The sequence below is a fragment of the Besnoitia besnoiti genome (assembly GCF_002563875.1).
Source record: "Besnoitia besnoiti strain Bb-Ger1 chromosome Unknown contig00007, whole genome shotgun sequence".
Taxonomy (NCBI): Eukaryota; Apicomplexa; class Conoidasida; order Eucoccidiorida; family Sarcocystidae; genus Besnoitia; species Besnoitia besnoiti.
Genome location: NW_021703915.1, coordinates 1753412 through 1768947, shown reverse-complemented (window position 1 = coordinate 1768947; position 15536 = coordinate 1753412). Strand labels below are relative to the sequence as shown.

General features: G+C 58.8%; 2 protein-coding genes across 2 annotated transcripts; both read left to right on the top strand.

Annotated features, from left to right (window-relative positions):
• Nucleotides 1-1087: 1087 nt before the first annotated feature.
• Nucleotides 1088-5633, top strand: BESB_072750 (KRUF family protein; the record flags this gene model as incomplete). Its single annotated transcript, XM_029365648.1, has 8 exons — nt 1088-1158; nt 1528-1628; nt 2031-2495; nt 2816-3208; nt 3541-3656; nt 3735-4029; nt 4364-4714; nt 4990-5633. 8 exons carry the CDS (start codon nt 1088-1090, stop codon nt 5631-5633), a joined length of 2436 nt encoding a protein of 811 aa, XP_029218132.1.
• A 2914-nt stretch (nt 5634-8547) lies between these two features.
• Nucleotides 8548-12853, top strand: BESB_072740 (KRUF family protein; the record flags this gene model as incomplete). The annotated part of the gene is made up of 7 exons (XM_029365647.1): nt 8548-8821; nt 9251-9715; nt 10036-10428; nt 10761-10876; nt 10955-11249; nt 11584-11934; nt 12210-12853. 7 exons carry the CDS (start codon nt 8548-8550, stop codon nt 12851-12853), a joined length of 2538 nt encoding a protein of 845 aa, XP_029218131.1.
• Nucleotides 12854-15536: the final 2683 nt, after the last annotated feature.

Sequence of the window (15536 nt, the reverse complement as noted above, 5' to 3'; positions counted from 1 at the left end):
ATTCCCGTGGTGCGGGAAACATCTAGGGAGGCGTCCGTGCGCTACATCGTGAACCCAAATGAGCGCCTGCCCGCCCCCGCACGAGGACCCCCCTACAGTCTAGTTTGGCGAACTCATCTGTCTATCGAAACATGCGGGGAGATGGTCGAGTCCCGCTGCACCGCCGCTGCAGCCTCTGTCGCGTCAGCCAGAGCAGCGGCATGCTTCGAGTTAAAGTCACCGTGCACTTACGTGCTGCTGGTGAAGCGCATGCTTCCTTTGGGACGATGTATTCCAGGCGGAACGCGGGCGCTGAAGGCTGATTGTCGACATATGGTCGCCAATGCAGTAATGCGACGCGTGCGGCTGCTGTTCATATCGCTGGGACGAAGCGCGGCACATGAACCGGTTATTTGCTTGCGCGACCTTTTCTGTCTGCCAATGGTTCAGCCTGCTGCGGGAGCCGAGCGGCAGAGACCAGGGGGCAGTTAGAACAGTGCTCTCTCATCTCGTCTCAACTTTTAACTCATTTACTGGTATATGTAAAAAAAAATGATAAAATATCTTTAATATACCATTTATGTGCTATAGTAGCTAAATTAATAAAACCCGTTGAATTGTTTTTAAAAACAAAAGCTAAACTAAAATATCCTACAGTTCAAAGTTGATATCGAGTAAATCAGTTAGGAGAAGGAGGATTATATAAGATTACAACTAAACACGTTTGTCATCCACCTTGCACATGAGGCGCGGGGTGACACGAGCAAGCAAGCCAGCTCCCGGCACCGCCGCCCCTGTCGCTCGACCCCCTGGTAACGAAGACAAATGACAGCATTTCACCTCGCAGGTCGGAGGGAGACTCTACGTCGCGTGGTCTCCAGGGTTTGCTGTAGGGACCGCCGTTCGGCAGTTCACTGCAAACTGCTGCATGCGAATGCCGCCCGAGGGTAGAGTATCTCTGGAGTGCCAGTCCATGCCAGTGCGACACAGATTCCGCGGTTCTTCTCATGCGTGGACTGTTCGGTCGATGGGTGCGATGCACGGGGTATCAGTTCAGCGTGCGAATTGATTGCGCCACTGTTGTCGGAGGGCTTTACGCTTCCCTGTTATGGATTCCTGTTTCCGTTCTACGGTCATCACCTGGGGAGTGAAGAGCATGGCGCTTAGTCTTTCGGGCAGGTCGGTACGTTGTTCACTGGGAGTTCGCGCTGGTTGTTTCTGTGTTCTCCCCCTGCCCGCTGCGGATGCAGCAAGCGGCTCAGGGGGGCTCTCGGCAGTAGAACGTGGCGGGGCGCCGCACGACTAGGGCCGGCGTGCCTCGCCTAACCCCTAATCGATCAGGATTGCCCATTTTTGGGATTTTCCATCGAGGTTGTTGGCGAGGGGCTCGTGGCCTCCGGGTTGTTCTGGCGGGTGCAGCGGGAGCGGCTTTGTGCTGCCTGTTCGAGCGCGCCCGCTCCTGTCCTACATATCCGCGGTGGACGTGAAACGCTACCACTTTGTCGCGATCATCTTTACCGCTGCGTGCCTCAGTTTGCGACTTTGCAGTGTGACTCTGTTTGCTGCGACTTGTCACGTGCCGCCTTCTCCGAGGTCTACCGGTGAACAAGATATTGACGAACGGATGTGCCACTCTTTTCAGCATGATCGTACGCAGGCCTATATGCCGGTTGAGCCCGTGAGGCCGTCGGGAAGCGATCGGCGACACTCATCACGTATAGCCCCAGTGGCGGTATGGTTCCCACGGGTTTAGGAATTGATCCGTGGCGGCGCGGGATTGACCGTTGACGTCGCCGAGAGAGCAGGATGGTGCACGAGGGGATGATTGCGTGACTGCCTAAACGTTAGATCCTGGCTCCACGGGACCGTGGCCCTTGTCAGCCGCCAGGCTTGGTTCAGCGCCATAGACATTTTGACAGCGTGTTCAGAAACAATTCGCGAAGTATTAGCCCAACAACGCCGCTGAACTGGGCAGCGCAGAAGGGGCGACAAGACCATGTGCACCAGCGGCATGAGCGCACGTCGAGTTGTGCGGTTGCTGTGACCTGCAGCTCCCCAGCTAGCAGACGGGGCCGCGAGCGGTGTCGGGACTGTTGCCTACGACGCCGGTACTGTACACGTTGCCCCACTTGGACTCGCCCGCCCTGTTACTTTGCCTGGCACCGGTACAACAACGTACGGCGAGCTTATGGTGAATGTTTTGAGAGACGAGGCAAGGGAGCTACGGCGAATGTGGGGGTGCGAAGAGAGTTACATAGTGGAGAACGCCGGCCGCCAGATACTACGGCACGACAGTCCACCCACACAGTCTGATGTCAACGAATGGGTCGCCAGGGCTCGCTACCGGTACCGGCACCGATTTGAGTCACGCCTGGGGGAAGCCGCCAATCTCGAGAGGCAGGCAACCGCGCTTGCAGACTTGCTTCGGGCAGAGGGGGTTCACGTGGCGCAGACGGAGTCTCCGCCACCAAGTAGTTCGAGCGCGACCGCTGAGACGCCTGCCGCGGGCACCGCAGGTGAGTGGGCCATCGCACAGCGGCCGTCGGGGGGCTGCTCCATGTTGGATTGGAAGTGGCGGCTCAAGAGACATTCTGCGCAAGTTCGGTTCCTTGCATTGTCGTGATCAGGGTGCAGCAGGACGAAGAGACACCAGACGCGGTCGCGATATGGCACTCTTGTTGATGCCCAGTCTCGTGTGGGCTCGGGATAAGAATATGTGGCTGTGGTAGGGGGAGGCTGCACTGTGAAGTCTAGCTGTATTCGTCGCCTTGCCGCCGACAAAACACTCTTACTGCAATTAGTAGTTTCGCGTGGTGTGTGGGAGTCCATGCGTCAGAAGCATCAGCGCCTCTCCCGGGGCCTGCGCCTAGCGTGGTTCCATATGTGGTCGCTGGACTTGCGAGTGTGAGGGCGGACGCCCAAAAGCTCCGCACGCAAATTGAGGACCATGAGCGATCGATTTCGACAGCAATTGCAAAACGCATGTTCGAGTCGCCCACAGTACACCCGACGGATAGCAATGTGGCATACTGGTCCCGACGAGTACGAGTCGAGGCGCGTGTAAGGGACGGACGGCAGGCAAAGTACGCCGAGGCGCTGGAAGCCCAAGCAGCTCGAGCTCAGCGTTGGCTATCGTCAGGAGTCTGGGAGATTGCCGCGGAATCCTCCAGCGGCGCAAGCGCTCCTGCGGGCCCTGGCGCTCATTCGGTTACAGTCGGCTGTGTACAAGGTGCGGTCTGGTGTCTGTGGCCGCAAGGTGTGTGTGTGGGGCCGGTGGGCTGCACCGAGGCGTTGCAGTATCTGTCATTTCAGGTGTTCCACACATCCCTGCCGCCACCCCCCCCGATGCTATCGTTCTGCTCAGTCCCAGACCGGCGGGTGTGCGCCGGCCGTATCGACGCGTTCCAGGGCTGTTGTTCCATTTTCACGAGCCACAACGAACGACAGGAGCCGACAGAATCTGGAGACGCTGAGTCATGCCGGCGCTCCCTGCTCCTATCGTCAGCGTGTGCCCCTGTTCGTCTGAGGAGTTTGACGTTTGTGCGGTGTGTGCGGATGCAGCTCGCGGCCCGCGAAGTGCCCCATATAAATCAGCCCGGCTCGGCGGGAGAGGGGTCTTTGGCCCCACTGGGCGGACAACGGGGTGCTCGGCGGCTGGGCCGCAAGCGTGTGACATAGTAAGGGGGTCCCTGCTAGCGGCTCCCATCGGGCTTCCGGGATCTAAAAACGTACCATATGCGGCACTTGTCATCCAGCGATTGCTGAATAGAGCAGGTCAGCTAAAGAAGACATGGGAAGACAGGGAGACGTTCGTACGGGAATACATTGCAGCTCGAATGCTCCGACAAGGCACACGGAATCCATCGGCAAAGGATGTTAGAAGGTGGAGACGATCTGGGATTTGTAGGTATTGCACCCAAGCGCGGGACCGCCTGCAGCGTGCACAAAGCTTGGTTGACGAAGCCGAAGCTCTGCGGGCCCGTCTGGAAGCGAGTGGGGTGGCGGTCCCGCATCTGGAAGAAGGCGGCGGAACAGGACCTGGTGCCTCCAGTGAGATGCGACACAGCCTGCACCGCGATACAAATTCGATCATGCTATACAGAGGACAGATATCCGCGCTCCAGCGGACGAACGCAGGCAAACACGAAATAATCACGAAGGGCATATACGCGTTCACCGTTGAGGGATGCAGGCTCACGGTGTGTTTCAGCGACATCTCTGTTGAATGCTAGTACGCGGCATCAGTACGCAGGTTTCGGGGGGTCGGTTGCACAACCGGTTGCATGTGTCCCCCGTGGCAGGCATCAACGTACGCAGCTTCATTTTCTCGCGCTGCGTTGCCATCTGTATCTCCTATGCCGTAATGTGCGTCCTGATTTGCCAGCTACTCCCGACCGACCGGAGCACACGCTGACGTTCGCAGAGCTTGCCATTATCAAGATAAAGGAGGAGGCCCGTCGACTGCGGCAAGAATGGGGTCGCGGCGAAGGCATCTACGTCGCTCAGCATGTGGCACACAACATGTTATACAACAGCGACTACAGTCCAACGGATGCCGTGCTGCGGAGCTGGCAGAGCACAGCGACAAAGAATTTCCGACGGCGCGTCGCCGCACACCTGGAAAAGGCTTCGAGGCTGGAAGCTCAAGCCGTGAACCTCGAGAGCGAGCTTGTGTCTGCCATTTCAGAGTCACGGGGCCCGCAGGCGTCGCCTCACGCTGAGACCGAGTCCGATGGTAGGTTCAGCTTGAGGTAGTTTCTCTGCGGTTAGGCGGATTGTGTACAGAGTCAAGAGAATAACTTCTCCTCTGCTGCCCAACTGTTCAATGATAGATTCGCGGCAGGCTAGCGTGGAATACTAGTGACGAAGGGACTCGTCGTCGTTGCCGCAGCGCCGTATACACAATGCGCGAAATGCGCTGGGCTTCAGCTGTCTGCGAATGGTCGTGTGTGAGCTAGATGGTCGCCAAACAACTGCTATTGCACTACAGTCTTTTCTGATGTGCTGCAGAGCGCAGTCAAGCACCAACAGGCCAGAGACACAAACGTGCGCGAGAGCCGCCCCCGGCTCCTCCTGACGACCCGGGCGAGGGGCCGTCACGACGCCGTCCAGGTCCACCGGCATTGCCGCTCTGGTTTTCACCAGTTACGTCTGTGACCGTGTCGCGTCCGTCTTGGCTCACCATGAAACCGCCGACGGCACCACAGCCCCGCCTCCGGTCCACGACTCCACTTCATCTGGAAGGCCAGGCAGCGGCGCCTCCCGCTTCAGCGGCGACCTCGCAGGCTTCGCCGGTCGCGCGAGTTCACGTGACCGAGGCGGCAGGTGCCAGGCCATCCGGCGTCTCGGTCGTAAGACGCCGTCTTCGCCGCGAAGCTGACAGCAGTGCCTCAAGGTCGGAATCGCCGCATCCGCATCCCAAGAAGAAGTGGCTGTTAGCGAGCGTTGAGATGTCCGCGCCCCGGCCACCATCACCCCACGCACTCGGAGTCAGCCAGCACCTCCCGGAACAGTCCAAAGCAGGACCAGCAGCAGCAGAGCCAGTGTCCTCTGTTGCTGCACACGAATCGAGAGTAACTACGCCCAGGCCCTTGTATAGTCACTGGGCTCTGCGCTCGTTGCCGCTGAAGAAGCGACCGCCTCGCGAAAGGTAATTATGCATACCCGCCGTTGGCGGCCGACCAACAGAGCCTCAGTTGCCGTCACATGTCCTGATACATTATGGGCGCCACAACATATCGCCATCCACGCGATTGTTGACTACATGAGGAGCACCCCAATGAACGCGACCGTGTGGTTTCCGCTTGCCGGAGTGCATATGCACCTGTCCGCCGCAGAAGCGCTTGCACGTCGGGTCCCGCTGGCTGAGCTTGGACAGCTTCCCCTGCGACGTAGCATTTTGGATGACTTGCAGCTCGAGCAGGGAAGATGGGGGGGGGGAGTATAGTTCGGGGTGCCCATGTCTGTGGCTTGTCGTGCAGGCCGCGTGTGCCCCACTTTTGTGACAAGACGTGACGAAGGAAAGATGTGCCGCACAGCAGGGGCGCGCAGGCGTCAAGGGCTTGCTCGGCCCTCGCCGATGTTGCCTGATTGACCTGATGTTCCGCATGTGGAGGCATATCAACAACGGACACAGTGCAAACGCAGCTGCGTTGGTGGGCCGGCACCACCCCGGAAAACTGAGTTTGCTTCTCTCGAGCGCCTGTGTCAGCGGTCAGGTCAGGTCGCCCGTCCGGCCGCAGGTTGTTCAATTTGTCCTGTATATAGTTCTGGCACACGTCAGCTCCTCGAGCGGTCCTGGGTGCGAGGTAGACCCGACTACGAAGGATAAGCCTGGTGGCGCCGCCCTGCGAAGTCTGGAATCAGTTGCCGGTGCTCCACGGCCGAGTGCCACACCGCTACGCAGTGCGGGGGGGGACACGTGCCCGTAATAGCATATGCTGTGGTTGCGTTTCGAATTATGGGAAGACAGCTGGATCCATTGTACACAACCCGTCGCGAGACCAGGCGCGGTAGCGGACGAGACTTGTGCCCCGTCAGCATGTTGGACAACCACTGTGAGATGTTGTGGCATTCAGTCCCGCAGCGGCAATGTTTGAGACTAACATCGAACGCCTTCCCTTCCGCCATGAGCGATGGATCTGCGCAGTGCGTCCGCGGGGCAGGGAAGTGCACAATCTTGGATTAGGGGCGTCGTAGGGAGTAGGCAGCCCTGCGGCTGACTCCCGCCCATTACCTGCGGTGAATCAAGAGTGCGATACGCTGTGTGCTGCTGTACCGTGTGTTGGTGACGCATGCGCTCCATTGCGACTGCACCCGAGCTCGTATAGACTCGAAACACTAGAGCGAGCAACACGTGCGGCAGGTGCGCTCGCCATCACAGCCCTACTCACACGGTGGTCTCAACGAGACGGCCCTGGAGCCAGTACGCCGCCGACGGTGACTGTGCTAGCTCCCCGAATGGGCAGACACGGCGCCCCAACGCCACCGAAACCACTGCCCTGGCGGCGCATACTGTGCCGTGGCTTGTTGCGTGCCCTAGGGTGCGCGATGGCTGCCCGCAATGGCTGCCCGCAGATGCTCGTCGACGCGCGACCGACTCCCGATCTAGTGGGAACGTTGGGAGAGCCAGCCAGTTAGTCAGCAAACCTGTCATTTAGTGCACGGATTCCAGACGTGCGCTACGATGGCGCGTGACTTCCAACGGACTGTTAGTTACGCCCGCTGAGCGGGAAACATCTAAGAGGACGTCCGTGCGCAACGACGTGACCCGCAAATGAGTGATCACCAGCACTCGTACAAGTGTCCCCCGGTAGTCTAGTTTGGCTTCTCCATCTGTCTATCGAGACGCGCCAGGCGGTGCTCCAGTGCGGGTGCACCGCCCCTGCACGACTCGCCACTGCGCAACCCATGTGCGGACAGAGAGAGCCCGCGAGCGGCATTCTCGGGGAGCGATCTACTTGGAGTTACTTGCCACCGGTGCGGCGCGCGCTGCCGGTGGGACGATGGATCCCCGGAGGCACGCGAGGGTAGCAGGCTTATGGTCAACGCGTGGTCGCCAATGCAGTAATGCGACGCGTGTGGCTGTTGTTCATATCGCTGGGACGAAGCGCGGCACATGAACCGGTTATTTGCTTGCGCGACCTTTTCTGTCTGCCAATGGTTCAGCCTGCTGCGGGAGCCGAGCGGCAGAGACCAGGGGGCAGTTAGAACAGTGCTCTCTCATCTCGTCTCAACTTTTAACTCATTTACTGGTATATGTAAAAAAAATGATAAAATATCTTTAATATACCATTTATGTGCTATAGTAGCTAAATTAATAAAACCTGTTGAATTATTTTTAAAAACAGAAGCTAGACTAAAATATCCTACAGTTCAAAGTTGATATCGAGTAAATCAGTTAGGAGAAGGAGGATTATATAAGATTACAACTAAACACGTTTGTCATCCACCTTGCACATGAGGCGCGGGGTGACACGAGCAAGCAAGCCAGCTCCCGGCACCGCCGCCCCTGTCGCTCGACCCCCTGGTAACGAAGACAAATGACAGCATTTCACCTCGCAGGTCGGAGGGAGACTCTACGTCGCGTGGTCTCCAGGGTTTGCTGTAGGGACCGCCGTTCGGCAGTCCACTGCAAACTGCTGCATGCGAATGCCGCCCGAGGGTAGAGTATCTCTGGGGTGCCAGTCCACGCCAGTGCACCACAGATTCCGCTGGTCCCCCCGTGGGTGGCTTGCTTGGCCGATGCGAGCCCGGTGAACCGGGTATCATCCTTGTCTGCGGATGCGATGCGTCACGGCCATTGCAGGGCGTTGGGCCTCTCTGGAGTGAATTGTCGTTTCCGTGGTACGGTCGTCACCTTGAAAGTGAATGTCGTGGCGCTTAGGCTTCCGGACAGGTCGGTATGGTAGGCACTGCAGGATCGTACTGATTGTTCCCGTGTTCTCCGCGAGCCTGGCGCGCATGCAGCCAGCGGTTCACGGGGGCGCTCTGCAGCCAAATGTGACGGACCGCCGCACATCAATTGCCGGCGTGACTTGTCTGACCCCTAACTGATCAGAATTTTCCATGGTCAGGAGTTTCCTCCGGGGCTGCCGGGCGAGGTCCTCTGGTCACTCAGCTCGATCTGGCGGGTACGGCTGTAGCAGGTTCCTGTTGCCGGTCAGAGCGAGCTCGCTACTGTCGCACATAGCCGCCGTGGACATGAAATGCTGCCACTTCGTCGTGACCACCTTGACGGCTGTGTGCCTCAGATTGCTTGTATCCAATGTGATACTATTTGCTGCAACTACTCACGTACCGCCTTCTCCGACGCCTACGGGTGGAGACAACAACGATGCCGGTATGGGTTGTTTTTCTCAGCATCATGTAACGGACGCCAATACGCCGAGTCCACCGGTTGAGTTGGTCGGAAAAAACACTGACACTCATCATTTGATAGAACCACGGGCAGGTCGGTTCCCAAGGGTTTTGGGATTGATCCGTGGCGGCACGGGATTGACCGTTGACGTCGCCGAGAGAGCAGGATGGTGCACGAGGCGATGATTGCGTGACTGCCTAAACGTTAGATCCTGGCTCCACGGGACCGTGGCCCTTGTCAGCCGCCAGGCTTGGTTCAGCGCCATAGACATTTTGACAGCGTGTTCAGAAACAATTCGCGAAGTATTAGCCCAACAACGCCGCTGAACTGGGCAGCGCAGAAGGGGCGACAAGACCATGTGCACCAGCGGCATGAGCGCACGTCGAGTTGTGCGGTTGCTGTGACCTGCAGCTCCCCAGCTAGCAGACGGGGTCGCGAGCGGTGTCGGGACTGTTGCCTACGACGCCGGTACTGTACACGTTGCCCCCCTTGGACTCGCCCGCCCTGTTACTTTGCCTGGCACCGGCACAACAACGTACGGCGAGCTTATGGTGAATGTTTTGAGAGACGAGGCAAGGGAGCTACGGCGAATGTGGGGATGCGAAGAGAGTTACATAGTGGAGAACGCCGGCCGCCAGATACTACGGCACGACAGTCCACCCACACAGTCTGATGTCAACGAATGGGTCGCCAGGGCTCGCTACCGGTACCGGCACCGATTTGAGTCACGCCTGGGGGAAGCCGCCAATCTCGAGAGGCAGGCAACCGCGCTTGCAGACTTGCTTCGGGCAGAGGGGGTTCACGTGGCGCAGACGGAGTCTCCGCCACCAAGTAGTTCGAGCGCGATCGCTGAGACGCCTGCCGCGGGCACCGCAGGTGAGTGGGCCATCGCACAGCGGCCGTCGGGGGGCTGCTCCATGTTGGATTGGAAGTGGCGGCTCAAGAGACATTCTGCGCAAGTTCGGTTCCTTGCATTGTCGTGATCAGAGTGCAGCAGGACGAAGAGACACCAGACGCGGTCGCGATATGGCACTCTTGTTGATGCCCAGTCTCGTGTGGGCTCGGGATAAGAATATGTGGCTGTGGTAGGGGGAGGCTGCACTGTGAAGTCTAGCTGTATTCGTCGCCTTGCCGCCGACAAAACACTCTTACTGCAATTAGTAGTTTCGCGTGGTGTGTGGGAGTCCATGCGTCAGAAGCATCAGCGCCTCTCCCGGGGCCTGCGCCTAGCGTGGTTCCATATGTGGTCGCTGGACTTGCGAGTGTGAGGGCGGACGCCCAAAAGCTCCGCACGCAAATTGAGGACCATGAGCGATCGATTTCGACAGCAATTGCAAAACGCATGTTCGAGTCGCCCACAGTACACCCGACGGATAGCAATGTGGCATACTGGTCCCGACGAGTACGAGTCGAGGCGCGTGTAAGGGACGGACGGCAGGCAAAGTACGCCGAGGCGCTGGAAGCCCAAGCAGCTCGAGCTCAGCGTTGGCTATCGTCAGGAGTCTGGGAGATTGCCGCGGAATCCTCCAGCGGCGCAAGCGCTCCTGCGGGCCCTGGCGCTCATTCGGTTACAGTCGGCTGTGTACAAGGTGCGGTCTGGTGTCTGTGGCCGCAAGGTGTGTGTGTGGGGCCGGTGGGCTGCACCGAGGCGTTGCAGTATCTGTCATTTCAGGTGTTCCACACATCCCTGCCGCCACCCCCCCCGATGCTATCGTTCTGCTCAGTCCCAGACCGGCGGGTGTGCGCCGGCCGTATCGACGCGTTCCAGGGCTGTTGTTCCATTTTCACGAGCCACAACGAACGACAGGAGCCGACAGAATCTGGAGACGATGAGTCATGCCGGCGCTCCCTGCTCCTATCGTCAGCGTGTGCCCCTGTTCGTCTGAGGAGTTTGACGTTTGTGCGGTGTGTGCGGATGCAGCTCGCGGCCCGCGAAGTGCCCCATATAAATCAGCCCGGCTCGGCGGGAGAGGGGTCTTTGGCCCCACTGGGCGGACAACGGGGTGCTCGGCGGCTGGGCCGCAAGCGTGTGACATAGTAAGGGGGTCCCTGCTAGCGGCTCCCATCGGGCTTCCGGGATCTAAAAACGTACCATATGCGGCACTTGTCATCCAGCGATTGCTGAATAGAGCAGGTCAGCTAAAGAAGACATGGGAAGACAGGGAGACGTTCGTACGGGAATACATTGCAGCTCGAATGCTCCGACAAGGCACACGGAATCCATCGGCAAAGGATGTTAGAAGGTGGAGACGATCTGGGATTTGTAGGTATTGCACCCAAGCGCGGGACCGCCTGCAGCGTGCACAAAGCTTGGTTGACGAAGCCGAAGCTCTGCGGGCCCGTCTGGAAGCGAGTGGGGTGGCGGTCCCGCATCTGGAAGAAGGCGGCGGAACAGGACCTGGTGCCTCCAGTGAGATGCGACACAGCCTGCACCGCGATACAAATTCGATCATGCTATACAGAGGACAGATATCCGCGCTCCAGCGGACGAACGCAGGCAAACACGAAATAATCACGAAGGGCATATACGCGTTCACCGTTGAGGGATGCAGGCTCACGGTGTGTTTCAGCGACATCTCTGTTGAATGCTAGTACGCGGCATCAGTATGCAGGTTTCGGGGGGTCGGTTGCACAACCGGTTGCATGTGTCCCCCGTGGCAGGCATCAACGTACGCAGCTTCATTTTCTCGCGCTGCGTTGCCATCTGTATCTCCTATGCCGTAATGTGCGTCCTGATTTGCCAGCTACTCCCGACCGACCGGAGCACACGCTGACGTTCGCAGAGCTTGCCATTATCAAGATAAAGGAGGAGGCCCGTCGACTGCGGCAAGAATGGGGTCGCGGCGAAGGCATCTACGTCGCTCAGCATGTGGCACACAACATGTTATACAACAGCGACTACAGTCCAACGGATGCCGTGCTGCGGAGCTGGCAGAGCACAGCGACAAAGAATTTCCGACGGCGCGTCGCCGCACACCTGGAAAAGGCTTCGAGGCTGGAAGCTCAAGCCGTGAACCTCGAGAGCGAGCTTGTGTCTGCCATTTCAGAGTCACGGGGCCCGCAGGCGTCGCCTCACGCTGAGACCGAGTCCGATGGTAGGTTCAGCTTGAGGTAGTTTCTCTGCGGTTAGGCGGATTGTGTACAGAGTCAAGAGAATAACTTCTCCTCTGCTGCCCAACTGTTCAATGATAGATTCGCGGCAGGCTAGCGTGGAATACTAGTGACGAAGGGACTCGTCGTCGTTGCCGCAGCGCCGTATACACAATGCGCGAAATGCGCTGGGCTTCAGCTGTCTGCGAATGGTCGTGTGTGAGCTAGATGTTCGCCAAACAACTGCTATTGCACTACAGTCTTTTCTGATGTGCTGCAGAGCGCAGTCAAGCACCAACAGGCCAGAGACACAAACGTGCGCGAGAGCCGCCCCCGGCTCCTCCTGACGACCCGGGCGAGGGGCCGTCACGACGCCGTCCAGGTCCACCGGCATTGCCGCTCTGGTTTTCACCAGTTACGTCTGTGACCGTGTCGCGTCCGTCTTGGCTCACCATGAAACCGCCGACGGCACCACAGCCCCGCCTCCGGTCCACGACTCCACTTCATCTGGAAGGCCAGGCAGCGGCGCCTCCCGCTTCAGCGGCGACCTCGCAGGCTTCGCCGGTCGCGCGAGTTCACGTGACCGAGGCGGCAGGTGCCAGGCCATCCGGCGTCTCGGTCGTAAGACGCCGTCTTCGCCGCGAAGCTGACAGCAGTGCCTCAAGGTCGGAATCGCCGCATCCGCATCCCAAGAAGAAGTGGCTGTTAGCGAGCGTTGAGATGTCCGCGCCCCGGCCACCATCACCCCACGCACTCGGAGTCAGCCAGCACCTCCCGGAACAGTCCAAAGCAGGACCAGCAGCAGCAGAGCCAGTGTCCTCTGTTGCTGCACACGAATCGAGAGTAACTACGCCCAGGCCCTTGTATAGTCACTGGGCTCTGCGCTCGTTGCCGCTGAAGAAGCGACCGCCTCGCGAAAGGTAATTATGCATACCCGCCGTTGGCGGCCGACCAACAGAGCCTCAGTTGCCGTCACATGTCCTGATACATTATGGGCGCCACAACATATCGCCATCCACGCGATTGTTGACTACATGAGGAGCACCCCAATGAACGCGACCGTGTGGTTTCCGCTTGCCGGAGTGCATATGCACCTGTCCGCCGCAGAAGCGCTTGCACGTCGGGTCCCGCTGGCTGAGCTTGGACAGCTTCCCCTGCGACGTAGCATTTTGGATGACTTGCAGCTCGAGCAGGGAAGATGGGGGGGGGAGTATAGTTCGGGGTGCCCATGTCTGTGGCTTGTCGTGCAGGCCGCGTGTGCCCCACTTTTGTGACAAGACGTGACGAAGGAAAGATGTGCCGCACAGCAGGGGCGCGCAGGCGTCAAGGGCTTGCTCGGCCCTCGCCGATGTTGCCTGATTGACCTGATGTTCCGCATGTGGAGGCATATCAACAACGGACACAGTGCAAACGCAGCTGCGTTGGTGGGCCGGCACCACCCCGGAAAACTGAGTTTGCTTCTCTCGAGCGCCTGTGTCAGCGGTCAGGTCAGGTCGCCCGTCCGGCCGCAGGTTGTTCAATTTGTCCTGTATATAGTTCTGGCACACGTCAGCTCCTCGAGCGGTCCTGGGTGCGAGGTAGACCCGACTACGAAGGATAAGCCTGGTGGCGCCGCCCTGCGAAGTCTGGAATCAGTTGCCGGTGCTCCACGGCCGAGTGCCACACCGCTACGCAGTGCGGGGGGGGACACGTGCCCGTAATAGCATATGCTGTGGTTGCGTTTCGAATTATGGGAAGACAGCTGGATCCATTGTACACAACCCGTCGCGAGACCGGGCGCGGTAGCGGACGAGACTTGTGCCCCGTCAGCATGTTGGACAACCACTGTGAGATGTTGTGGCATTCAGTCCCGCAGCGGCAATGTTTGAGACTAACATCGAACGCCTTCCCTTCCGCCATGAGCGATGGATCTGCGCAGTGCGTCCGCGGGGCAGGGAAGTGCACAATCTTGGATTAGGGGCGTCGTAGGGAGTAGGCAGCCCTGCGGCTGACTCCCGCCCATTACCTGCGGTGAATCAAGAGTGCGATACGCTGTGTGCTGCTGTACCGTGTGTTGGTGACGCATGCGCTCCATTGCGACTGCACCCGAGCTCGTATAGACTCGAAACACTAGAGCGAGCAACACGTGCGGCAGGTGCGCTCGCCATCACAGCCCTACTCACACGGTGGTCTCAACGAGACGGCCCTGGAGCCAGTACGCCGCCGACGGTGACTGTGCTAGCTCCCCGAATGGGCAGACACGGCGCCCCAACGCCACCGAAACCACTGCCCTGGCGGCGCATACTGTGCCGTGGCTTGTTGCGTGCCCTAGGGTGCGCGATGGCTGCCCGCAATGGCTGCCCGCAGATGCTCGTCGACGCGCGACCGACTCCCGATCTAGTGGGAACGTTGGGAGAGCCAGCCAGTTAGTCAGCAAACCTGTCATTTAGTGCACGGATTCCAGACGTGCGCTACGATGGCGCGTGACTTCCAACGGACTGTTAGTTACGCCCGCTGAGCGGGAAACATCTAAGAGGACGTCCGTGCGCAACGACGTGACCCGCAAATGAGTGATCACCAGCACTCGTACAAGTGTCCCCCGGTAGTCTAGTTTGGCTTCTCCATCTGTCTATCGAGACGCGCCAGGCGGTGCTCCAGTGCGGGTGCACCGCCCCTGCACGACTCGCCACTGCGCAACCCATGTGCGGACAGAGAGAGCCCGCGAGCGGCATTCTCGGGGAGCGATCTACTTGGAGTTACTTGCCACCGGTGCGGCGCGCGCTGCCGGTGGGACGATGGATCCCCGGAGGCACGCGAGGGTAGCAGGCTTATGGTCAACGCGTGGTCGCCAATGCAGTAATGCGACGCGTGTGGCTGTTGTTCATATCGCTGGGACGAAGCGCGGCACATGAACCGGTTATTTGCTTGCGCGACCTTTTCTGTCTGCCAATGGTTCAGCCTGCTGCGGGAGCCGAGCGGCAGAGACCAGGGGGCAGTTAGAACAGTGCTCTCTCATCTCGTCTCAACTTTTAACTCATTTACTGGTATATGTAAAAAAAATGATAAAATATCTTTAATATACCATTTATGTGCTATAGTAGCTAAATTAATAAAACCTGTTGAATTATTTTTAAAAACAGAAGCTAGACTAAAATATCCTACAGTTCAAAGTTGATATCGAGTAAATCAGTTAGGAGAAGGAGGATTATATAAGATTACAACTAAACACGTTTGTCATCCACCTTGCACATGAGGCGCGGGGTGACACGAGCAAGCAAGCCAGCTCCCGGCACCGCCGCCCCTGTCGCTCGACCCCCTGGTAACGAAGACAAATGACAGCATTTCACCTCGCAGGTCGGAGGGAGACTCTACGTCGCGTGGTCTCCAGGGTTTGCTGTAGGGACCGCCGTTCGGCAGTCCACTGCAAACTGCTGCATGCGAATGCCGCCCGAGGGTAGAGTATCTCTGGGGTGCCAGTCCACGCCAGTGCACCACAGATTCCGCTGGTCCCCCCGTGGGTGGCTTGCTTGGCCGATGCGAGCCCGGTGAACCGGGTATCATCCTTGTCTGCGGATGCGATGCGTCACGGCCATTGCAGGGCGTTGGGCCTCTCTGGAGTGAATTGTCG